Source organism: Stegostoma tigrinum, chromosome 8 (assembly GCF_030684315.1).
Source record: "Stegostoma tigrinum isolate sSteTig4 chromosome 8, sSteTig4.hap1, whole genome shotgun sequence".
Classification (NCBI taxonomy): Eukaryota; Metazoa; Chordata; class Chondrichthyes; order Orectolobiformes; family Stegostomatidae; genus Stegostoma; species Stegostoma tigrinum.
In genome coordinates, this window is record NC_081361.1 from 76,614,171 (window position 1) to 76,641,624 (window position 27,454).

Genomic DNA, 27,454 nt, shown 5'->3' on the forward strand with positions numbered 1-27,454 from the left:
AACTTCCCAATCTCTGTACTCAATGCCCTGACTTATGAAGGCCAGTGTGCCAAAAGCCTTCTTCACTGACCTTTCTATCTGTGACTCCAATTTCAGAGAACCGTGCACCTGAACTTCAAGGTCCCTCTGTTCCACTATACTCCTTAAGGCCCTACTATTCACCATGAAACTCCTACCTTGATTTGACATTCCAAAATGCAACACCTCACACTCCATTTGCCATTTCTTGGCTCATTTGCCCAACTGCACTCTCCCTGCATTCCATGCGATCTGACCTTCGAGAGCAGCTTACCATGTGAAACCTTATCAAAGACTGTACTGAAATCCATATAGACTACATCTATTGCCCTGCCCTCATCAAACTTCCTGGTCACTTCATCAAAGAACTCTAACAAATTTGGTTACCCCAGAACTTGACTACGTGCTCTCTTGCAATATCTCACTCTCCAAAGACATGAACTCACGTTACGCTATTGCTTGTAACCTAAATGTACTAGTCCCATTCACCTATTAAACAACCTACTCTTAGTCTAGCAACACCAATATTAAAATTCTCACTCTAGTTTTTAAAGCCCTCCAATGCCTCACAGCCCCCCAATTTTTGCAACCATTTATAGCTCAACAACTACTTATGAATTCTGAACTCCTTCAATTCTGGTCCCATGCATTTATAATTTTCTTAATCCTAACGTTGTTAGCCATGCTTTGAACTGTTGATGCTGTGAATTCCCTTCCTAAACCACTTGCCTCTTTCTTTAAGACACTTCTTCAAAGTTAGCTGTTTGATAAAGCATTTGTCTCCTTTGGCTTTAGTCTGTTTTTTGTTTTATTGTTCTTTTGGGATCTTGGAATATTTTAATACCTTAATGGGTAAATTGCTGTAGTTATTGTTAGTGTGTACAAGAGAATCTTTGAAATCTGCATTTGTCAGGAGGAATTTGCAATATTGGCTGCAAGAAAATAAAGAAATTTTTAAAAAGACACATGAAAGTTGATTCAATAATTTTATTGCTTCAGAGATATCATGTACATAATCAGTTACATTTAATCTGGTCTGATCAGTCAGTATAATACTGTTATTTTTAAAGGAAACATACCAGGGCTCACATATAAGTTTAACTTTAAAATAAGACTGTACAAATAAAGAAACATTAAAATTTATACTGCTGAAATGTAATATTTTACTTACTTGTGACTAAGTTAAGGATCAGTAAATCCAGATTAATCAAATGCTGTATTGTTATTCTTTATCACAAAATACCAGGGATAGTTCTCATATAGATCGACAGTAACATTGCCAACCTCAGGTTATTAATATAGTGTCATGCTGAGATCCTGGGAAAAGTGAGCCTTCATTTACCGAAACCCACTTTATTATTATTGCCATGTCACAGAGATAAGCATTTCAAAATCTGTCTCTGGAGAAACTCAAAAAATGGGATCATCCAAAAAATGAATCAGGAGTATGAGATTACTGATTTGTTTGTGTTTTAAATTGCGGCTGCCAGAAATGTCAGCTTCCAAAAATTCAAACCTAAAAAGTGTTGTACACTAATCCCTGGAGCACACAACATAAGGCAAGTAACCTTTCAATTAGTTCAAGTACTTTAGACCCTTCACAAATCTCAAATTGTTTTTGGTAATTGGGGCATCTTACTGTAGTTACAAATTCTTAATATTTGACCATGTCCGAATTTGATTTGGTTTGTGTTGTACATTATAACATACATAATTATATTTGCAGGTACCATTTTGAGAAAATCTTTCAGTTTCATTGTGTATGAATAGTAATCAAAACATCATTGCTAGACATTTTAAAAATGATTTTCCTTTAAACAAGATATTCCAGTTATTTCTATTTAACTTTTTAAAATATGGAATGTGAGCATTACTTGCAAAGTCTGAATTTATAACCCCACCTAATTGCCCTGAAGAAGGTAGTGGTGAACTACATTCCTGGATTTTGACCCATACACAGTGAATGAATGAGGATATAGTTCCATGTCAAGATGTGTGTTACCTGGAGGTGGAAGTTCCACTCGGTATAATAGTTGAAGTCTTCTACTCAGTTGCTTAACAAATACAATCTATATTTTTGCAACACTACAATAGAATAAACCTGTTCTCTGACCTTCATGCCCTAATATCATGAATGTTTATAAGACTGGTCAGGCGTCAGCTTGGGCATCTTGTACAGTTCTGGATGCCAGATTATCGGAAGGAATGCATTTGAGAGAGTGCAGAAGAGTTTACAAAAGTAGGTTCAGCAACAAGTCACTGTGGTCATGAAGAAAGATTGGATAAGTAGGGACTGTTTGCCTTGGAGAGATGACTAAGAGAAGAGGTGACAAAAGTTTTCAAAATCATAAGCGGTCTGGACAGAACGCATAGGGAGAATCTGTTACACTTGTAAATGGATCAAGAATCAATTGGTACAGTTCTGTAATATCCTGCAAGCAAAGTAAATGTGAGGTGAGGAAAAATTTTCGAACACAGCAAGTAGATAGAGTATGGAAATATGGTGGAGGCAGGTTCAGTTGTGGGATTCAAGAAGGCATGATTATTTGATGATTATTGAATGATTATTTAAATAGAAACTATGTTCAGGTTTGCAGGGAAAAGGTAGATTGGCACCAAGTTAAAATATATGGAAAGACATGACGTGCTGAATGGCTTCTTTCTGCACTGCAGCAATTTTTTGACTGACATTTATGGTCGCCAAAACTATGCCTATCTTAATCTTAAATAGATGTGATGATGTTTCACAATTCTCTGCTGCAGACAACATGAAATTCACAACACTTTGAGAGAGGGCAATTCTCCTTACCTCAGATAAACATTTGGATTCTCATACTCGGGCCCAGTGTTTTAATTCCTCAGTCAGGAGAAACAATCTCTCTTTGCCTATGTCGATAAATCCCTTCAGAATTTTATATATTTCAATTAGATCATTTCTCAATCTTCTATCTCAGGAGAACATAGGCCGAATTTACTCATTCTGTCCTCAAAGGAAAACCTTCCCAGTCCAAGAAACACTTTTGATCCAAGTATATCCTCCATTAATTATGGAGACAAAAACTGTGCACAATACTCCAGGAATGGTCCCATCAAAGCCTGCGCACAATGCACTGGGAACATTCTCAGCACTGTCCTGTATAATCGCAGCAAGACTTCCTAATTATTATTCTCCATTACCTTTGCAACGAAGACCAACATGGAGTGTGCTTTTCTAATTGCGGTATCTGCATGTCAATTTTATGTTCCTTGTACAAGTTCACACAGCTTTCTCTGAAAATCTACATTTAGAGGTTGCGTTCCTTTTAAAAAAAGTATTCTAATTTTCCATTTTTATGATCAAAGTAAACAGCCTTACACTTGCCCAAACTATAGTCCACCTGCCATCTTGTTGCCTACTCATTTATTCTGACTATATGGACTCAATCTTACTTTACTTTGGCTAAGCCTGGGTTGCACTGAATATTTTTGTAAGAATTTCCATCCTTTGGGGCTGCACCATTTTAAAAGGCGTCCACGCATCCAGACAAGCACTGGCATGACAGCGGCAGAGTAGGATGCTCCAGCCAGAACTCCTCTGCTCGACAATCCCTTTCTTTTTGCCTTTTTCCCTCTTTGCTGCAGTTTTTTTTCTTTCCACCTCCCCCAACTTTTAACTTCTTAAACTAATTTACCTGGAGGGAATAGAGAACAGATCAGGCCAGTGTGGGAAGCGAGTTGCAGCCAGAACCTGTAGCAGGAGCAGACCAAGCCCGGGCCAAACTGGGAGGCGACTCGTGGCTGGAGACTGGAGCAGAAACAGAGTGACCATGGACCGAGTCTCAGAAGTGAATCGTGGCCAAGGCCTGGAGCATGAGCAAACCGAGCCCCAGCCAGCTGGGGGAACAAGTTCTGCAGGCAAGTTCAGGATACAGGCCTCATGTTCTGCAGCCCGGCAGGCACGGACTCAATGAAAAAAAGACTATACTTTGAGTATTTCAAATATAGTTTTTATTATTACTCTGGAATTTTAGAACTCTGTATTCCAATGCTAGTCTTTTTTTTTACTATTCCAATTCTGTAGCAACTCTTGAAGTATGTGTCTCTAGATACCCTGTACCAAAGGTGGTACCAAGATGCAACATTACAAAATTTTCACTGCACTCATTCAAATGCATGTGACAATAAAGGCTATTCTATTCTATTCTAATTGTGAAGCTGCCTTGCTCATTCACACGTGGAATCTGAACATGTCGGAGAAGAAGAAGATGGCATCGCAATTCTCCAATAGGGGCCTGGAGGTCTTGTTGGACAACACAGTAAAATGTACTGGTGTCCTCAACTCAGAGGACCACCAGAGGAGGTGTTGACACCAGACCCAATCTCTCACTAAGGCTCAAGCTCCACTACTCTCCCTATTGTCCGTTATCTTACTGAGACCCCAGATCAGGGAAAAAGTGAAGGTTGTATCATGTCAACATAATCAAACAATGTGAGCTCAAACAAAATGTCAAAAAGGCAATGGTCTGAACCACTGCCATAGAATTAGAGGACAAGAATGACAATTCAGTAGTGAGTTGGAGGGAGATATGGGGAAGGCGCACATTCAACCCCTGATCACCCTGTTAAATAATGCATAAATACTAGTAAACTTAGATTCCTTATTCATTCACCCAGGTGGAGAACAGGGAACAGACTTAATGAGGCTGCTCAGTGATTCAAAGACTTGAGATCAGAAAGCCTGGGTCCTTTGAACAGGTGAATAATTGGCAAAAGCCATTTCTTTCTGCATTAGACTGCCAAGCAATGCACGACTGTCAGCCACTGATTTACCAGTAGCTATCAGGAGATATGATTCTTTGACCAAAGAGAAGGTTCGCCTTTTTCCAGTTAAGTGGCTAAGTTCTTAATTTCATGGGTCTCCCAAAATGAGATGAGAGATAGGGTTGTTACCTTCATTAACTGCCACACAGAAACTGGGTTAATCTGTGTGGCAGTGCAACATAACATCAAAATATGAACCACAGGATGATTGACAATGGCTCAAACTCTCATTTTCCTAAGATTTGATGATTGCTATGTGATTGGATAGGTCACACAGTTCCTAAATGGTTTGTTGAGGAATAATTTGTCGGTCCTGGGCAACCCATTCACATTTTCTGAAACTAAATCACATTAAAATTGGCAGAAAGCTTAAAGAAAGCTGACTGCAGGCAAGTCAACATTGGGGGACACCAAGGGTTAGACCATAAAAATAACCTGGGGTCCAATGTGTAGGATAGTTTAACTGTTGTGGGGCAATGTTCTCAGTTGTAACTTTGGAGCCAAAACAGTAATCTACAATGTGAAAGAATGCTAAATTGTAATTTACATATCAACGGGCCATCGTGATGGCTTTTGTACTTAAATAAAATTGCTGCAGAGGTTGAATATTTCCTTCATTTAAATGCAGCATGGAATGGTTCGTAGACCAAGAACCTATGGAGTGGCTCAAACTAAAGAAGTTTAAATCACCAATGCACATGACCAGCATGGTTGATGTCAGCAGTCTTTTTGCCTTGGTTAAAATGTCATCTTATAACCTATTAGGATTAGCTAGGAGGCTAGGGAATGATCAGCTTTCTACCAGATGTTATCCTGTTATAAATTTTCATCCAATAACAGTTTACTTTCCGTTTTCACCATGCTCCTACTGAATGACAATGGAATCAGTAAGATCATTAATGATGGGGAGAGGAACAATAAGTCAAAGTTGCTATTTTCTATGTTAGTTTGCAGGCTAAGTAATTCCTTCTCTAAAGAATGGGTAAAATGATTCATACAAAATATGTTATCGTTGATGGTTTTGGAACTATGATGTCCCTGTGTGTCCAGGTACTTGAGCTTCATCAGCACTCAAACAGATTTGCCAACTGTAATATCTTTCTGTAAGATACGATTATATGGGCAATAATAGTTGGCCTGGCTAGCAATACCGACCCGCCATTAACAATGTTTTAAAATTATAACAAATCTTTGGTTAAAAAATGGGTACTTTATGAGCATTGATAGATGGAATCTTTGCTTGCCACATAAAACAGTGATTATTTAAAACCAGTTTCAGATTATTCCTTCAAAATATTTAAATTAACAGTTGCAAGTGCTAATGCAATAACTGAGAGAACTACTCACACCTTTATCCAAAATAAATTGTGATTTGGTCACTAATATTGCAATGTTAGCTTGTACATGGTTGCAGTAGTCAAAAATACAAGTATTTTCCATTCACTGCAGCACTACAGAGCAAATAAGCTTTAAACATCCCTAGGGTCAGGGAATTCCCGAGTAGATCACAGCAAACACAAAGGCAACAGAAACGTGGCCCAGATCTTTTGATCAGGATCAGAAATCTAATTTCCAAGCTTCATCAGACAAAAAAAAAACTTACCTTCGTCCGATATTCCTGAGTGATCTTCCAATAGAAGATTCTTCAGAATGGATTCAGTGCTACAGATTTTGGACAGATCATAGCAGACAGGAAATCACATCCTCTTCCTACAATAACATTGGCCATATTCTGGTTGAAGAGGTTAATTGTCCCAAAAGTGAAGTAAATAAAGGGAGTGGGGGAGGAGGATGGTGGATAAAGCAATTGTATAAGGGAGGAGGGTGGGTAAGGTTACAAGTTAAATGGGTTGGGTAGGGTAGGCAAGGGGATTGTTCAAGTTGGTAGGATGGGTGAAGCAAGTGGGTATTTTGGCAGGTGGCCAGGGTGGTAGGTAGCTAGGGTAATAGGTAGAGTGAGAATTGATGAGGCAGGAGAAAAGCAGTTATGAAGTTACCCAGGAGTTAAACTAGGGTTTCTCTACACTTGGAAACTTTCCATTGGATTGTTCAAACTTTCCTGACAATTCCCATGGAGTTAATACACAGGTGTTTCAAGGGGTTCCATAGACAGCCTTTCAGGGTATGGCTTGGTCTCCATTCATCTGAAAATCCAAAGATCTGGACTGGTGCATTTTGCTTTTGGGTTGGGGACGGGTGAAGATAGTGGGATGGTGGTAATATCACTGGACAAGAAATCCAGACACCAAAATTAACGTTTTGCAGAACATCATGATGGAATTTAAATTTGGCTAATAAAAAGAAACTGGAATATAAAACTGGGTCAATAATGACATCCATGTAGGTAACATCAATTGCCATAAAAAACCATCTGGTTCATTCACGTCTTTGAAGGAAGGAAGTCTGTCATCTTTACCTGGACTGGCCTAAACATGACTTTAGATCCATAGTAATGTAGTTGACTCTTAACTGTCCCCTGAATTGGCCAATCAAAGCACTCAGTTAAGAGGCAATTAGGGCAGGGCAACAATTGCTGACCTTGTCAGCAAGACTTACATCCTATGAAAGAATGAAATAATAGCTACTTAACATCTGCTGTATTATACATTATATTTAACCCTTTCACTGGTATAGTATATTTATTAAATTCAATCCACTACAGAATTCTGCTCCAGCTTTCAAGTGTTTACTTTCCTTAGTTTTAAAATTATCAATCATCATCAGTTCTGCGTGTTCAGTTCTAGCCGCATCAATTTGCCCATTTCTCAAGCTTATTTAAATTCCTTCTCAAGTCCCCTCCTGATGATGTAAAACAGACCCTTAGTAAGGATTACAACTAAGCTATTTATTTGTAAACCAGTGAGACATTAGAACAGGAATTCGTTGATATCCACAAATACTGTGGCTTGAGGAATCCCAATTCAGCACAGGACAAGAGGAATAACACATTTCAGCATGAGCCATCAAAGTGAAAAGATTCCATGAATTGAAAATAAATAAATAAGTTGGGAGTGTCAAACAGTACAGCTCTCCGAAATGATAGGATTCAGTGCAAGACAAAAACGTAAGCAACAGGAGCAGAATTAGGCCATTTGACCCCTTAAGCTTGCTCCACCACTTAACAACATCATGGCCAATCTGTTCCCAGCTTCAACTCCTCTTTTGTGCCAACTTATCATCGCCCTCAATTCCCCCATATTTCAAATATCAAGCGATCTCTTCTTTAAATACTCCCATTGTTCTAGCCTTCACAATCCTTTGGGAAAGTGATTTTCAGACTGTCATATCCTTTGGGAGAAGATATTTCTTCACATCTCAGTTTCAGATGAATGTCCTCCTATTTTGTAACTACATCTCCTCGTTTGAGATTTCCCCAATTGTGGAAACTTCTTCTCAATATCTACACTGTTGATCCCACTCAGAATCTTGTACGTTTGAATAAAATCACTCATTTTACTAAACTCTAATGAATGTGACCTCATCTGTTGACTGTTCTTGATAAATCAATCCCCTTATTCCAGGAATCAGCCTCATGCATCTCTTTTGAAATACCACAAATGCTGGTACATCTTTTGTTACAGAATCCAAAACTGTATATAGTACTTCAGGTGCAGCTTAATCAATACCTCATTTAGTTCTAACAAGATTTTCCTATTTTTAAACTCCAACCCCCTAGCTATGAAGGCAAACATTTCATTTGCATTTTTAATTACTTGCTGCATCTGCATGATAATTTTTTTTGTTTCATGCCCAAGATCACTGATATGCCTCTGTGCTACATTTGTTTTGGGAGAGTCTTGCCACTAAATTATAGTTTGCTTTGTGATTCTACTAGATTGAATAACATCACGCTTATCTATGTTAAATTTTATCTGCCAAGATTTTGCACAATCACTCAACCTATCCATAACACCCTTGCAGATTCCTTGTATCTTCATTGCACATTCCTTCGTCCTAGTGTGTTTCATCAGAAAAATTATATTCTTCTCTTTCGTTCAAGTCATTAATAAAGATAACAAATAATAGGACTGATCCTTGTGAGACATCACTACTTGTGTCTCTCCAACCCGAAAAAGATCCATGAACCTGGCTTTCCGCCTTTTATGTGTTAACCAAACTTCAATCCATGGTAATGGGGAAAACCAGGAAATGGCAGAATTTTACATTTCACACGATATGACATATAAAGCATCCTAAGAATAGTTGACAAATACAAGGCAAAACAAGAGAAGAACTTAAAATAATCATGCTATTTGAAGAATACGTAGCACAAAAAACTAAGGCATTAAAGAGAGACAAGGACCCCATTTCTCTTGGCCACCCACATAAGTGTCTGCAATCTTCCAAAATTCCCAAAATTTCTGGACAGATCCCAGTGATTGAAAATCCACAAATGCACCATCACTGCTCAAGAAAGCAAGGAAACAGAAATTGGGAACTATAAGCCAGTTGGTTTAACATCTGGCAATGGAAAAATGGTATAGTCCATCATTAAGATGTGAATAGAAGGGCATTTAGAAGGTCATAATAAAGTTAGATAGAATCAACATAGTTTTGTGAAAGTGAAATCATGATTGACAAATTTATTAGAGCTATTTGAGGATATAACAAGCAGGATGGATAAAACAGAACCATTGTGTATATTGTGTATTTAGATTTTGAACAGGCATTTGTCAAGATACCAGCTTCGTGTACATGATGAGAGCTCATTTTGTAGGGGATAATACATTAGCATGGATAGAGGATCAGCTCACTAATGGAATACAGAATACAATGTTAGAACAAATGAATCATCTCCATGTTGGCAAACTGCAACCAATGGGTGCTTGAGGGATCAGTTCTGAGGCATCAAATATTTACCATCAACATCAATGACTTGTACTGTAGTCAGATTTGCTGAGGATACAAAAATAAATAGGAAAACAAGTTGAACGGAAGATACCAAGAAATTGCAAAAGATACAGATTGGTTAACTAAACAGGCACAAATTTAGTAGGGAGAATAGAATGGAGGAAAAAACGAGGTTGTTCACTTTAGAAGAAAGAATAGAAAAACACTTTAATTATATTATCAAGGATACACAGATGAAGGGCAATGATTGCAGATAAAGAAAGTCTTCTCTGTTGGATATGACTTCCTATGGCTGCGACTGCTGCATATTCTTCATGTTTTGCCTTTGTGAACCATCTGGGCATGCCATGGTGTACCATGTGCCACCTGGAAGAATTGGGAGCCCCAATGGGAGACTCATTTATTAACGGGTATTTTGTTTAGATAGGTGTTGCATGCAGCATGCAGCATTCCTGTGAAACAAAAATTAAGATGGTTCTTGGACTCTCACACTACTTATATTTTTTAAAGCTTGAGGAATCTGTATTCCATGTGTATACAGAAGCTGCAACATCACACAACCTATTTCACTTTTTCAGTGAGATGTACTTCAAGTTTTGTCTGTATATCAGCTCCATCCATGCTCCTGACCTTTGGCTATCTGATAAGGAGGGGCACAGACAAGATGGAGTATGTCCTTGCTAACTTGCTCCTAGGCCTGGTCAAGATAGCTTCCACTGGTCCAAGCAGTGGGCAGTTGAGATGATTGTTCAATGCAGTGACTAGAATGCATTATCAGTCCTGGCAAAGTTATTTTAAACCAATATATTTTCACTGTGATTTTTATGTCTCTTCAGTTTCTCAAATTTTTTACATAGATGCTTTGTTTTACTTAAAAATAGTATAAGGAAAGACTTACAGGACAGTAGAGAATGGTTTGGGAGAATCTGTCATATTGCAGGCTGCAAATAAATCTAGTATGAAGTAAGTAAAAACAGAAATTGCTGGAAAAGCTCTGCAGGTCTGGCAGCATCTGTGGAAAGAAATCAGAGTTAAAGTTTTGGGTCAAGTGACTCCAACCTCAGAAGTATGACATAAGACTGGCATTGGCATCCTACATTGCCAACAAAGCAGAATACTATTTAAATTGAGAGAAAGCAAAATATTGCAATACAGAGGGATCTGGGTGACCTTATTCATGAATAGGCAGGCAAATAGAATGTTGATGTTTGTACCCGCAAGGTGAGTATAAAAATAGAGAAGTCCTGCTATAACCATAGAGGGCATTGGTGAAATCATATCTGGGATACAGTGTGCAGTTTTGGTCTCCTTATATTTAAGCAGGGATATATGTATATTGGAAGCAATTCAGGGGAGATTCACTAGGCTGATTATTGGGACGAAGGAGTTGAGGAAAGACTGAGCAGGTTGGGCCTATACTCATTGGAATTTAGAAAAATGAGAGGTGGCCTTATTCAAACATGTAAGAACCTGTGGGAGATTAGATGCTGACACTATGTTTCCTCTTATGGGGACATCTAGAACAAGGGAGCAGAGTCTCAAGATAAAGGGAGATGAGGAAGACTTTTTCTCTTAAATGATTTCTAGTCTTTAGAATTCTCTTTACACACAGGAATGGAGCCTGGGTCATTGAATATATTCAAAGCTGAGTTGAACAGAGTTTTAATTGACAAGAGAGACAAAAGTTATGGGGAATAGGCAGACAAGTGAAGTTAAGCTAGAAAGCAGATCAGCTTAGATCTTACTGAATAGTTAAACAGGCTCGTTGGGCTAAATGGCCGATTGCTGCTCCTCTTTCTTATGATTTAATTGATGTGTCATTGTATCAATTGACACCAATGCAAAGAGAATATAGAACAAGAAGCTTGAAAAGGTTAGTTGTCAAACTGATGCTAGTTCTCTAAATAAGAGGCACTGTGTATGAAAACTGAGCCAAGTTTTCAAAGTACACTGCCTGAATATCTGGGCATTTAATCCAGGAATATTTGGAGCATCACCAATTATCTGCAGTCTGGTACCAGCAAAACCACATTCATGCCTGGAGCAAAGGTAAAGTCGCCATAGTCCCAGAGGATCAGAGGGCGGCTCTTATTGGAGAGAGATGACTAATGATGATTTAACCCAAGGGTCACCATGCCTCAGGTAGTAGGATAAGTTGAGAAGGAGAATCCTCCATGGTAGCCTCAGCCAATGCGCGAACCCACACTAGGCTTCACTCTACATCATAGGGCAGCCATCCTGCCAAATGAGCTGACTGATCCTCATGCCTGACAGAATTATGGAACTGAAGTCAAGAGGACAACATTATTTAAATACCGTTCAAGTAGATCTGTAACAGTTCACCTTCAATGTCGCTTACATCTAATCCTGACAGCATTAAGAGTTTGAGTTCTCTTTTAAAAACAATTCTGTAATGGTCAAGCCTGCAGAGACAAGGCTTAACTGTTAGCCAGGGCCTTTGAAAGGCATGAATGAATATTAAAGCTTCTTAAATTCTCTATTAGTTTCAAAATGGAGAAACTAGAAGTCCAACACATAATTATCATTTTCAGCTAATTCTGTTCTCATATTTATTTGTTAACATTTTGAACATGTAGGTCAACAATATATCACTTTACTTTATCCTCGTCTTCATTAGAATTTATCACTAAGGTTGGATTCATGAGGAGTTATATTTTGAAACCCGGGAGAAAACCGGTCACATGTACAGAAAGCATGAATTGTTCTTTGTTGTGGCATGATCTACATGATCTCCAGTCTGACACTAGAACTATCCTAAATCAAAAACACAATGAGACAGAAAGACTTTGTGAACTATCACATGGACCTTTGGTCAGTTACCAGTTGTTCTTTCAAATTTAGAGATTTCTATGAACTAATGAAGTTTGCTAACAACAGATAATTGGGCAGCATGGATCTAATGAATGCCCAAGAATTGAGAAAGAATAACTTGACTATAACAGGATAATATGCAGCAAATGATATTCAGAATAACTACTAGAAACAGGATTCAAATCTTAGTGAAAAACTAAATTGCAAAGTTATTTTTCTTGTTGTTGAGAACACATTTAACAAATCACGGCCAAATGGCTCTGCTGGTTTTGCTCTGAAATACTGAGTCCATGGGAAGTTTACTGCCGTGGTATTTCCATTTCAGATCTCATATCATCTACTAAGGCAGAGAAAGAGTTTGTACCTTTTATAACGGTTACATGAAATTTCTTTTCCAGGGCTGTTACAATTAAAGATTCAATCATATTTGAATGGGCATATTGAAGTTGCCAGCTTAAATTTTAGGAAAATCCTCAACCATATAAAAAATTCAAACAAATTGCCATATGCTAAATCTATAGGTTTGTATAGACCACTCAAAACTCTAGTCAATGAGTATCTGATTAAATTGGCTGCAGGTGAAATCAGGAAATATTTTCCTCCATTATATTTAAGAATGGGATTAAGTAGAATTGTTATGTGTTTTCCTGAATTAGAGCTGACAAATTCCAAAATCAAGTTGATACACTTAATATGGCATCTCGATATTTATGCACGAATAGACAGTATACTGCATTCTATTGGATAATTTGTTACAAGTTGTTACAGAAGGATGGGGACAGTTGCAATTTTGAGACCTGCCCAGTTATGAGATGATGCATTGTATGTAACTGATGGTGAAAGGAATAAAGGAGAGACATGGAAATTGAAACAAGAAATAAATGTTTAAGTGGCTGGAGGGGAAGTGTTTTGCTAAACAATGACCACAATCCAGATTACTTTGTACTCAAATCCCCAGTGAGGGAGTATCAATTACATATCAGGCATGGCATGGCAAATAGACAAGCTGGCAACATGAAACTCTAATGTATTTAACAGGAAAGTTCTATAACAGGTTATATTAGTATCAGAACAAACAATGAGTGTTCTTCTTCTGTTTCAGAGCTATCTATTCTGTACCAATAAGGTTCGCTCAATAAACATCAAGGAAAAAAAATTAAAAGAAACATTGTTCATAAGTACTGCTGGAGTATTAAAAATCATTATATTCTGCCAAAAAGAAAGTGGTGAAGGTAACACCTGGCCAAAGTTTGTTGAATAGCGGGGAGATAACGCCACCTCGTGTAGTTTACTTGCTAGTCCTGAAAGAAATGTGGATTCAGCTGAGAAATGTTCTTCCAAAGTCTTGAAAGCTGTGACTGTACCAGGGCATGACATGAGTCAGAAACACTGCAATTCAAATCAATAATACTGTGGCACAACACAAGCACATGAAACAGTTCTCTGCATGAATTGTTCTTTGTTGTGACATGATCGACTTGTATTGATATAAAAATGCTTTATAAGCAGTTATCTGAACTGAGAAGAATGCATATTTGCTGAAGGTTTATGTTTCAAGTTTGAGTTCCAGTTACTAAAACCGTTCGAAGGAGCACTTTCTTCTGATCATTGCACACACGAGTGATAGCAACACGCCAGCACTGACACAGCAAAATATTACCAATACATGATTTTCTGCTTTTAAAATCAAAAGAGGTTGATCATACCTAACCTCTATCACAGCTTCTGTTCTGTATGGATAAACTTTATCCTGAAGAACAATCTGTTTAAAAAAAAAAATCCTCTACCCCAAAAAGGAATAGCAGCAATAATGGACAAGTCTGGGATGGAACAGCCAGTGTCACAAAATTCGGGATAGAGAGAAGAAATAATACTAAAATAAAACAATGTAAAACTGTTTGTTCATACAGCTTATGAAAGTCTTTACATTCAACCTATAAAAGAGAAATACCTCAACAATCGTGTTGCACTTCTTTCTCCAGAGGTAATTATGGCACATCTATTAGTGTCTTTCTTTTTTCATTGCACTCTAAAGCTGAGCAATGAAGTGTAACTGCACAGAAATCCCCCTTCAATATAAAGTTGATGCAAGATGATAGACGAATGCCTTTATTCAGAGATGTGCAGTCTTCTGGTAGTGTGGGACAACTGTATCCTTAGTCGAGGTTTTCAGAGCCCACAAGCGCCTCCTCTTCTTGTTTGGTTTTGTGTCTTTCTTCTTCTCACTTTTATTTTGGGATTGGAGTAAAATTGCCTCAAATCCCAGCTGTCAAATCTGTAATCACTTGCCCTTTCACCAATTTCCTAAGGAACTCTTTCTCTTTTCCAATATTATGAGTCCATGACTGAAATGAAATTAATAGAAAACATCAATAATTAATATTTTAGGGGAGCTAACACAGATTTATGAGATGTTTCTTATTGCTTATGGTGACTTTTCATAAACATAGAAATATGAAAGTAAAACTGCAACCCAAAGCCCAGGCCAACCCTAACTGAATGACTTAAAAAAATTAAACTATTTTTTAAAACTGTTACTGAACAGACTTCTAAAATGAAATGTTTTGAGGTAAATTTAGCTGGGATTTTATTACATATAATCTAAGAAGTGATAGTGAATAATTTAGAGAATCTATGACATAGTGGTAATGTTAATAAACTAATAATCTAGAGTCAAAACTAGAAATTGCTGGAAAAACTAACAGATCTGGCAGCATCTGTGCACAGAAATCAGAGTTAATGTTTTAGATCTAGTGTTCCTGCTTCAAAATTGATTGCAGCTGGTAAAATGTTGGTATATATGCTGCAGATACTGTGGGAATGGAGTAAACAACAAATGGAAATGGAGACCACAGAGAGAGAGAGAACCACCATTGGACGAACAAAGAAAAGGGTGATGGTCAGCCTGGGAAAATCAAAAGCGGCCAATGGGATCATTAGTAGCTGACAATGGGTTGGCTGTAGTAGCAGCCCACGTGATGACCAGGTATGTATGGGGTTTGGGTTAAGGACACGGAAGAATGTGCTCAGATCCTAAAATCATTGAACTTATACTAAATACTGAAGGTTGCAGAGTCCCTAAGTGGAAAATGAGATGCAGTTCTTCCAACTTCTCTAAGCTTCTGGTTGACTGTCACTTCAACACACTACTGTGTTCCCTACCCAACATCATTGTCTTGCGTTTGTGCAGTTTTTGGGGATCCTGCAGCCTTCAGGACTTAATATTACGTCCAATAATTCATGGCCTGATCACCTTCTTCCACGTCCTTACATAAACTCACACACACCAGGCCTTGTCATCAGATGAGCTGCTACCAAAACCAACCCAGTGTCAGCCACTAATGATCCCTATTAGCTGCTTTAATACTCCCAGGTTGACATTTACCCATTCTGTTCTCGGTCCAATTGTTGTTCTCTTGCTCTGAACTCTCTCTCCACCTATTGCATACTCTTCTCCCTTAGACCCACCTCTTCAGCATAGAAACCAACCTTTTCCTAGCTACAGTCAGTACTGAGGAAGGGTCACTGGAGCCAGAAGTTAAGTTTGCATTTTCTTCACAGGTGTTGTCAGATCTGCTGAGTTTCTCCAGCAATTTCTGTTTTTATTTTGTATTTCCAGCATTTTCAATTGTTTGGTTTTATTGTTTAGTAACGTTTAGCAATTTATTGTTTAGTAGTCTTTCAATCATGCTGTAGGGACATGGGTTTGAATCCCACCATCAGAGATAGTGGGATTGGAATTCAATCAAATCTGTAAGTAAATGCTGGTCTAATGATAACCATATAACCAACGTCAATTGTTGTAAAAATCCATCTGGTTGACTAATCTTCTTGCGAGACAGAAATTTGCTGTTCTTACCTGTTCTGGCCAGAATTCAGAGCAACTAAGCCACTCAATTAAAGGGCAATAAAGGGTTAGCAACAAATGCTGGCCTAGTCAGCAACCCGTGAACAAATTCTTTTAGAAGCTGTCCAAATCATATACAAAAATTACATCTTCGCATAGGAATTCCAGAAATTTTAAAATTACCTACCTATGCTGTGCTCTTCCCTAATGTTCAAATGCCCTTATATTGCTATATGGAAATATTTCCACCAGTTGTTTGACTTACATGATAACCCAAAGCAACAACATACATTTATGCAGCACCTTTAACAGTAAAAGGCTAGTCACATCGTGCTTCATAGCAACAATGATCAAATAAAATTTCACACTGAGTCACACAAGCAGCTGTGATAGGAGACAGATAAATGCTTGACCAAGTTTTAAGGGGAATTTCAAAGGATGGTAGGAGATGTGGAAAGGTTTAGGCAGGAAATTCCTCAAATATTGGACTTGGAGGGCATAGCCACATGTGGGGTTGCAATTAAAATCAGTGTTGTATAAGAGTTTAGAATTGAAGTGCAAAGATTGCCAGATTGTAGTGCTGTTACAGAGATCAGAAGATGAGGTCATGGAGGAATCTGAAAATAATGAGTATTTTAAAATTGAGTCAGACCCATCATCCCCGGAATCAGTCTGGTAAACCTTTGCTGCACTCCCACGAGAGCAAGAGCATCCTTCTTCAGAAAAGGAGACCAAAAATGTACACAATATTCCAGGTGCAGTCTCACCAAGGCCCTGTATAACTGTAACAACACATCCCTGGTCCTATACTCGAAACCTCTCGCAATAAAGGCCAATATCCCATTTGCCTTCTTTACTGCCTGCTGCACCTCCATGCTTACCCTCAGTGACTGGTGCACAAGGACACCCAGGTCCCGCTGCACACTCCCTCTCCCAATTTACAGCCATTCAGATAATAATCTACCTTATTGCTTTTGCTTCCAAAGTGAATAACCTCACATTTTTCCAAAATATCCTGCATCTGCCATTGATTTGCCCACACACCCAACCTGTCCAGATCATGCTAAATTATCATCATAGTTCACCCTCCCACCCAACTTGGTACCATCTGCAAACTTTGAGGTATTATATTTTGTTCTCTCATCCAAATCATTAATATATATTGTGAACAGCTGGGGTCCCAGCACAGATTCCTAGTTATTGCCTGCCAAATTGAAAAGGACCCATTAATTCCTACTCTTTGTTTCCTCTCTGCCGACCAGTTTTCTATGCACCTCAATACACTTTCCACAATCCCATGCGCTTTAATCTTGCACATTAATCTCTTTTGCAGGACTTGGTCAAATGGTTTCTGTAAGTCCAAATATACCACATCAACTGGCTCCCTCGTGTCAAACCTACTTGTTACATCTTTATAGATTTTCAGAAGATTTGTCAAGCATGATTCCCTCTTCATTAATCCATGCTCTGATCCTGCCACTGCTTTTTAAATGCTCCACAACAAGTCTTTGATAATGGATCCAGGAACTTTCCCCACCACCGGTGTTAGGCTTACTGGCCTATAATTCCCTGTTTTCTCTCTACCTCCCTTTTTGAATACTGGAGTGACATTAGCTACCCTCCAATCTGCAGGGACTGTTCCAAAGTCAAAAGACTCCTGGAAGATGATCGAAATGCATCAATTATTTCTACAGCCACTTCCTTTAGTACGTTGGGATGCAGATTATCAAGCCCTGGCGATTTATTAGCCTTCAATCCCTCAATTCTTCCCTCTCACTGAATCTTGCATTCTCTAACATTTCTGATATGTGACTTGTGTCCTCTTTTGTGAAGGCAGATTCAAAGTATGTATTTAGTTGCTCAGCCATTTCTTTGACCCCATTATACATTCTCCCATTTCTGTGTGAAGGAGGCCAACTTTTGTCTTCACCAATCTCTTTCTCTCAAGTACCTGTAGAAACTCTTCGTGTCAGTCTTTATGTTCCCTGCGAGCTTACTTTTGTACTGTATTTTCCTCTTCTTAATCAATCCATTCTTTTGCTGAATTCTAAACTGCTCCTAATCTTCAGACATATAAATCCAGTGCCCTTTGTTCTACTCCGTGAAACTCCAGATGGTTCAAATAAGAATTTTCAGGTACGTTGTCAGCATTTTAACTTCAAAATTAGACCTGTAATTCAGTCTGAAATCTCAACTTTTCATCATGACTTTCTGAAAAACACTGACTTCGCAAGTTCAGAATTCAATCTGCCTGAGGCCCTAAAACCATATTAGACTGTAAGATATAACAGCAGAATTAGACCATTCATCTTCAGACCTTTCAGCTTCCTCGTACATTCTCCTTAGTGATGGCCATAACACTCACCTCTGACCACTGGCTTTCTTGGAGTTCTGCTGGTGTCTTCCACTCTAAAAACTAATGCAAAGTACCTATTTATTTCCTCACTACTTTTGTTGGTCCTCATTACTACTTCTCCAGCCGCGTTTGCCAGTGTTCCAATGTCCTCATTTGCCTTCCTCTTACCTTTTCGATATCTTAAAAAAAACTCTTGCAAACTTCTTTTATATTACTAGTTAGCTTACTCTCATTTTTCAACTTCTCGCACTTTATTGCTTTTTTTAGCTATTCTCTGGCTTCCACCCACATTCACCACATTGTAAGTTTTTCCTTCCATGCTGTCCCTGACTTCTCTTGTCAGCCATGGTTGCCTTGTCCTCCCCTTTGAATGTTTTTTACTCCCCTTGGGATGAATTTCTGTTGTGCCTCCCAAGTTACCCCTAGAAACTCTTGCCATTGCTGCTTCACTGTCTTCCCTGCTGGATCCCTTTCCAATTAACGCTGGACCTCCTCGCATATGTCTTTGTACCCTTACTCAGTAATAATATATTTGATTCCCGCTTCTTCCTCTAAAAATACTTGGTGAGTTCTATCACATTATAACCACTGCTCCCATGAGATTTCTTCACTTTAAACTCTTTAATCAAGTCTGTCTCATTAAATATCAGCAAATCCAGAATAGCCTGTTCCCTAGTGGGCTCAATCACAAGATGTTCCAAACAACCATCTTGTTATTCCACAAATTCCTCTTCTTGAGATCAAATGCCAACCTTTTTGCAGGTCACCTACATTTTGAAATCCACTACGATTATTGTAATAGTGTCATTCCCACATCCATTTTCTATCTCCTGATTTATTTTCTTCCACATATCCTGACTACTGCCACAAGTACATAATTCCAAACAGGAACTTTTCTCCTTTGTGGTTCCTCTACACTTTGTCACTCTATGTCACTTTTTGTATTCGATTTAAATTCATTTCTTACTAATAAGGCAAACTACTCCTCCTGCCTGTCCTTTTGATAGGACATGTATCCCTGCATCAGTATCCATCTAACTTTCAAGGCAATATTTTATCACAATTGCTTTTGTTGTAAGTTTGCTGCTAAGTATGTGCAATGTATTCATATGGGGCACAGACACACAAATCTTCCCAATGCTAGTGGGTTTTTCAACTGAAGTACTTTTTTAGACTACTCCAATGATTGAATATGGAAACCTTCATTGGCCTGTTGTTGTAGACACGCGACCTCACGCCACTTGTGGTCCGGTGCAAAATTTCATTTGATAGATCTGCTTTGAAATGCCTTGGGATGTTTTGCTTTGTTAAAAAGTTTTTATTTTAATGTTGCCACTGTTCAAATAAACTAAATCATCTTGTTTTCTTCAGTCAGAAATAAGCCCCCTAAATTAATCTAATGCACCCTTAGACCGAGAATGGATTATTCGTTTGTCTGCTATGTTAAAGCTAGTGGTAAAACCATAAGAAAAATGAAGTCTCCAGCTATTCTTAACTCTGGACTAAAAGACGGGTATGTAAGTGCATGTTGCCACAGCTACTCCAACTCTTTTCGTAGCTGATTGGTTCAGTCAGCTGTACAGCTGGTGTAGATCAAATTAATGCTAACAGCATAGTATTTGATCCTCATTCTGGCTGATGGAGATTTGAGACTGGTTCCTCAAGAAACTGAGAGTTGGAGCTTTGTTTTAATTTACTTGTGGCATTTATACAATACTGGCCAGTCAGCGTTTTATTGCATGTCCCTGGTTGTCCTTGAGAAGGTGGTGGTGAGCTGCCTTCTTCAACTGCTGCAGTCGTGTCTATAGGTAGACCCACAATTCCCTTAGCTAGGAAATTCCAGAATTTTGATCCAGCAATAGTGAAGGAATAGTGATATATTTCCAAATCAGGATGATGAGCGGCTGCTTTTAGGGAGAGAACTGAAAAAATAATTACTATAAAAAGCATAGGTTAGATGACCTGGAATCAGTACAGGAGCTCCCAAAGCTACAATTTCTGATTTCTTATTATAAGAAATTGTGGGGATTGTGCATTGTAAAAACAGCTGAGGAAAATGGACATATTGTCAGAGGCCTTTCCAAGGCTCACAGCTGACACCTTTACTTTTCCAGTCCTTTTTTCCAATGTCTTCACACATACTATTGCATATTTTGGCCATCAAAAATGAGAATTCCTACTAGATTCACTCAGATTTCATTGTCCATCTCTGCATTTGCTTCAGCCCATCTGATGAAATCCTCATCAATGCTTTTTCTGTCCTGGGACTCAATTCATTGTGCTCTGGTTGGTATAAATTTCGTAAACCTTCACCAGTGAGTTGCAGGTGGGAGGGCCTGTAAAATTCACCAGGAATTTTTCCCCTTGTCCATACATGACCAGCCCTTGAGTTTATGAGGAGCAACAAAGACCATGGGGTGGCCCACCTGTTCTTGCCTTGATGAAGCTGGCAAGAAAAGGGACAAAAGTCTAGCAAGTCACCTTGTTCAGTATTTTGGACAAAAAAGGGACCTCTCTCAAGGGCTCCCTTTCTACATCAGTCACAGCTTCCCCACCCTCCCCCATTTTACTACCTGCGAATGCTCACTCCCCTCTGGTCTCACCACCACCATCCCATCCCTGCTGTGTTACAATTATCTGCTCCTGGATAGCAGTGTTTAGAATCGTATCAGCCAAGTAAATATGTAGCAGCTCTCCGAGGTGGCACTTTTGCCTAAATGAGGGCTGAAATTTTGTCTCTAGTCAATTAAAGCTCCCTGAATCATTAGGCTTGCTTTCTCTGACAACTCCTTAGGTGTGGGACAGGTAACCTTGCCATCTGAAAAATTCTGTTCCCCTTCTCCACTTAACAAACTTAAAGTACACATCTGATACTCTACTGCCAATTTTGAACTTCACTTATTCAGCATCCCTATATTCACTGGCTTAGAGTAGTTACTGGTCACCCAACCTATCCTGTAGCTTCCTCAAGTCTTAACAACTATTTAAGAACTCTGCATTCCTCTTACTCCCTTAGTGAATATCAATGCCTAACACTGTGGAAAAACAGCAAAGAAGTGCCATGTATTGAGAGTTCTAATATATTGCATCATAGATCAAAAAGATTTGTGTTATGTGCCCTTGATTACATTCTCATTGAAGTTCCAATCTAAAATGTGCAGTTGTTAGGCATTGTATGGGAAAAGAAGGAGGAAGCTACTTCTAAAAGCCAAGCACTTCTCAACTTAACACGAAGACAAGATTCAAGGATACACTACTCCCTACCATTCTGTGACTTCTGTGATACAATATGAACTGAATGAACGCCCTGCTCCTGAACAAAATATATTGAGTAAAGGTGAAATTTCATTTTAGTAGCCTGCCGTCATGTTTACAATTATGTATCCTTTTGTTCCATCAACACTGCTGTCACATCATCAACTAGAATATTTGTAAAATAGAATTTATAACTGGCAAACCATAGAATCTGCTGATTAGATTAGATTAGTCAACATACTGACACCCAGGGAACAAAAGACATTGCAGTTATGCTTTTCACTCTGTCTCTGCACCACCCTTCCATCATCTCCTTGAAGTTAGAACTTACGCTAGAGGTTTCTTAAATAATGGAAAACTAATCTGCTGTATTCAATCAGTGGAATGCAGAAATACCACTGTTGACTAGCACTCAATGACTCACTTGACACAGTAATTACACGGTAACACAGGTCAATAATCTATGGCCAGTGCCATGGCCAATGTTGGAACATGATAGGTAGCTGTAGACACGAAATGGAACATATGAACAGGTGGGATTTGTACTTTGAATACAAAAGTGTGCACTTAAATCACTCATTAGTCTTAACGTTGAACACAGACATGTTTTCAAAGGTCTTTTGATCTTATTCTAGGTAAAGTGACTCTTAGCAGATTGTAGGCAATTAAAAAAGAAACTTATTGTTAAAATTTCAATAATGTACTTCTAATCTCTAAGATATGGATTTAAGCAGAATAAGGGGAAGTTGCCTATCAATGACACAACACTGACCTTTACGTGGGTTTCAATCTTCAGTTACCGATCCTGCATTTTCCAGGGAGATCAGCAACATATTCACGTACGGAAAAAAACTACCAGCAGATCTGCTGGACCAAATGTTTTTAGGATCATTCGTCTAGGTATGAAATACTCAGCAAAACATAAGGCTCCTGTGCTATTGAGAGGAATGGTCCTGGAAGATACTGTCATTCATAGACAGCAGGTGATTAGAAGTTCATTGTGGAAATTTGCAGATTTATAAATATTAAATGATCTACTTGATCAGTTTTGGGGATCAGGCAACATTTGTGGAAAATGCTATTGCTTCCTTGGAGATTCACTGATATGGATTAGAAATTCTCAGTGTAACAAGCAGGTTTCTTGGCCATTGTTCTGCCCATACAATTTTTAGATTTTATGATGCATAATTGGATTTAATACAGTTCAAGATATTTTAAAAAATTGCTCATTTGCGGATGTTCATTGGCCTCATTAATGAACCAACTGACACCCATAATTTGTGAGTCCACTGCAATTTATTAGGGGCTCAGCAATTAGGTAGAGGTTACAGTGGTTTTCTACACACTTGCAAGACTGTTCTGCAAGATCTTGGGTTATACCAATGGCTTCTCAAGTGAAGCCCTGGGGATGGGTGGGGCAGATGGACCAAGCAAGAAGCAGCGGGTGGCCTCTGGAATCACTCTTGCCCTCCACCTTAGTTGCCTCTGACCACTCTCCTGCAACTCCTGTTGCACCTTCATTTACTGTGGCTACTACAGTCTTCCTTGGGCCAGAAGGTGATTTGACTGAGTACGGTTCTGATTATATGCAGCAGTTTATAATAGCAGGGAATTTGAAGTTATATTTGAGGTTACAATGAATGTTTGAGTTTCTCAATAAAGTCCTACAGACTATTATTTACAAGTGCTGGTCAGCGAGTTTGGTGTGCAACCACACGAATTTCTAATTTATTCAGCAGGCTGTGACTAAGAGATTGTATGAGTTTCTGTTTATTCATCACAGTTTTTTTGCCTAATTATGCAGAGTTTGTGCAGTTGTACTTCACTGAGGAATTGCTTAGGCATCCACTTTAACTATGCAAGGCAAGAGGTGAAGTTCACATCAAGTAAAACAAAACAATTCCGCTGCTATCTGATATATTGTATGCTGTAAATCTCTCCCAGTGTGAGCTTATGTTTTTATGAAATGAATGCACATTAATGAAGACAGTTCACTCACATTTTATATTGAATAAACTGCTACACAGAAAACACACAATAATACAGTAGGTAATTCAAACATTAGGTTCTAAAATTACTCTTCTGTAGCACATGGAATCTGGAACTGTAGCAAAATGTTCATTATTTAAATGAATGTAAATCTCTAAACCAAAGGCAAAAATGACTTCTTTCTTCCTATTCTTACTTTGAAGTTTGGTTTAGTTTATGCTTGCCATCTGCTCATCATTGATTACAACTTTGAAATTATTCTCTGATGCCTATGTTTTTCATAAATATGAAGTTTATTTGTTCATTTTAAAAAGTTTTGTACTTTTAAAAAGTTAATGCAGTTCACGACAACATGATGCTATTCATGAAAAGATTACAATTGTGACAGTTGCAGTAAGTTACAGAGAAATAATTTGAGGGTTACTAGGAAGCTCTATATTCAGATATAATGTTACAGGTTAATTTCTGTTTGAGAAGGAATGACAGTCAAGCCTGTAAATAAGCATATTCACAAACACCATGACCCTGTGTAAGGGTTTTGCTAGAGACAGGGATATAGATGAAGAAAAAGCTAAGATATACAGAAATATATTTGGTGTTTGGCTCCTCGTAGGTAGATATATTCATCTCCTTGCATAGCAGTAATATCACAGAATCAACCACATTTAATACTGCAACCGCAGTATCAGATTGCAGTAGTTGCTTATTAATTATGAGCTGACAATCATCCATTGGAATAGCAATAGCACTATCAAGTACATAAGAATTTCAGCTATGGACACTGTTTCTCTTAGGGGCATTTTTGCCCTTTTTTTAAAATTCCCTGAAGAATACAGTTGAGTTGGGTAAAGACCATCACCATCTTAATCTAAACCTTTCCAATTCCAAACTAATTTGTGCAGTTAATAAAAACACTATTACCTATTTAATAAGTAGAGTGAATCATGGGGGCAACATGGTGGCTCAGTGGTTAGCACTGCAGCCTCACAGCACCAGGGACCCAGGTTCGATTCCAGCCTCGGGCAACTGTCTGTGTGGAGTTTGCGCGTTCTCCCCGTGTCTGCATGGGTTTTCTCTGGGTGCTCCGGTTTCCTCCCACAGTCCAAAGATGTGCAGGCTAGGTGGATTGGCCATGCTAAATTACCCATAGCGTTCAGGGGTGTGTGGGTTATAGGGGGATGGGTCTGGGTGGGATGCTGCTAGGGGCGGTGTGGACTTGTTGGGCCAAAGGGCCTGTTTCCACACTGTAGGGAATCTACTCTAAACTTAAAAAGTCCTAGGAAGCATTGAATTAGTTGCTCTCACTCAAATGAGGGCATATAATTTAATTATTGTTTAACATTTAGTTTAAATGATGGGGAAAAAGAAAAGCTTATGTCACTTCTTATACATTACTGAGGGCCTCTGCTGAGAACTGTGGTAATCACAGAAGGACTGCACACAATACTGCTGTAATATTCTGATACACAGTCTACACAACGTGTAATTCACACATGATAAATGCGCACTTGAGCAAGGCACTGGACATTGACCAACATATACCGAACAATCCTCAAAGCAGGAAGAGAGAAAAATTAAAACCCAAAACATTTCTGTTAGACAAACAGAACTAGCCACAGGCAAATCAATATGTATATAGGCATTATTTTAAGTGTTTGAAGGATTAAGTTACAAACAATATTAATCACATCTTACTCCAGAGCATGAAACATTTTATTTGCAAACTTTGTAATAGGTTTTCAACTAGATCAGTATTAAAATATTTCTGACCAGTTGTGCAAGTTTATTACTCAGAAAACAAAGGAGTAGACTGTGGTGACACATCACTCGTCCAATATTCGTAGGGAAGATAGAAAACTGCATTTTTAAAATTGCGCAAGTGTGATAACTTACAACTAGAATTAGTTCTTGGCAGAAAGCTAAACTTGTGATCCAGAACAGCAATTTTAAGTGCCTGTGAGTTTGCACAATTTTATACTTGCAGAACACGTCAGGAAACCGTTCTAGGGTACTGCAGCACTTAGACCATTGCTTTATTGCTTGTAGAGATAGCAGGAGGGATTGGTGGAGGGGTAAGGGAGAATTTACGCTTAGCTAATCTTAGTCATAGAAACATTCAGTTAGTTTTACATGCCAGGATTGAGTAGGAAACCACAGCAATGTTAATCAGTTTGCACAATTAAAATCTTCTTATGAATAGCAATTGTTTTCAGTATTCCCTTGCCACTTTATACAGAAGAGGTTTAACAAGAGCAGAGAAGAACTTTCTCCACTTTTTTTTGGTGTGGACCTCTCCCAAGTCCATTTATCATCATAATTATACGCAAATTTTGTTTTGTCTTTTAATGTGTTCCCAACTTTATTAACATGCACGCCTATCTCCTCATTTGAAGTTAAGGCAAATGAGCTTACAGTTAACTATAGTGCAAATCAAATTGCATTTCGACCTTTACTTCAGATTTCGAGTTACACAACTCTTTTCCCAGAATAAGTGATCATTGTATGCTCCACAGCATTTATGATCAAGTTTAAGGTAAAGTGAAAATTAAAGTCAGGGATTAGCTAGCCAGGCCATACTTTACTGGATAACAAAGTGTGGGGCTGGATGAACACAGCAGGCCAAGCAGCATCTTAGGAGCACAAAAGCTGACGTTTTGGGCCGAGACCCTTCATCAGAAAAGGGGGATGGGGAGAGGGTTCTGTAATAAATAGGGAGGGGAGGGTGTGGGTACCCCCTCCCTATTTATTTCAGAACCCTCTCCCCATCCCCCTTTTCTGATGAAGGGTCTCGGCCCAAAACGTCAGCTTTTGTGCTCCTAAGATGCTGCTTGGCCTGCTGTGTTCATCCAGCCCCACACTTTGTTTTCTTGGATTCTCCAGCATCTGCAGTTCCCATTATCTCTGACCATACTTTACTGGAGATATTTTACAACGTCCACAGAGCCGTCTACATTTGACTCCTTCAAAGGTTACTAATGGGTTGAAAAGCCCTAGTGAAATTTTCCAAAGGCATCAAGGATGCTTGGCCAGTGTTCATCCATTTGTCTTTAAATTAGCAAACTTTCTGATACCACTATCAACTAACGCTTCCCATATTTTGAAAACTGCATTGTAACTATGAATAATTACGATATTGTCAACAGGAATTGCACAAATAAGGCTTTTATTTCTTTCTAGCCATTTGTATCAAAACCGAAAAATATTGGTCACCACTTCTTAGGGGCCAACAATATGATAATGCATGCCTGTATACTTTAATTTCATAAGATCTTCACCTTTCACTATTGCCATATTCTACTGCCTTTGTCAGCATTGTAATTAATGACAGACAAGCATTCAGTGCAACATTCAAGCCCATCACCTTTATTTCGTCTAATGTCTAGTTTGTTGGTTGCTTAAATTGGCACATTGTTGTCTTTGTGCTTGTGTTGTATTGCACCCCTCTGACAAATAACTGACCACTCTTTTTAACCCTGTGAGTTTCATCAATTGCCTGAACGCTCTAG

General features: G+C 38.6%; 1 protein-coding gene across 5 annotated transcripts in view; it reads right to left on the reverse strand.

Moving 5' to 3' along the window:
* Nucleotides 1–1,018: 1,018 nt before the first annotated feature.
* Nucleotides 1,019–27,454, reverse strand: part of LOC125456234 (CMP-N-acetylneuraminate-beta-1,4-galactoside alpha-2,3-sialyltransferase-like) — a 543,155-nt gene continuing 516,719 nt past the window's right edge. For all 5 annotated transcript variants that reach the window (XM_059647998.1, XM_059647996.1, XM_059647999.1 and 2 more), the window contains one exon: nt 1,019–14,846. In XM_059647998.1, coding sequence (XP_059503981.1) covers nt 14,757–14,846 — 90 coding nt within the window. In that variant the 3' untranslated portion in view covers nt 1,019–14,756. The remainder of the gene's footprint in view (nt 14,847–27,454) is intronic.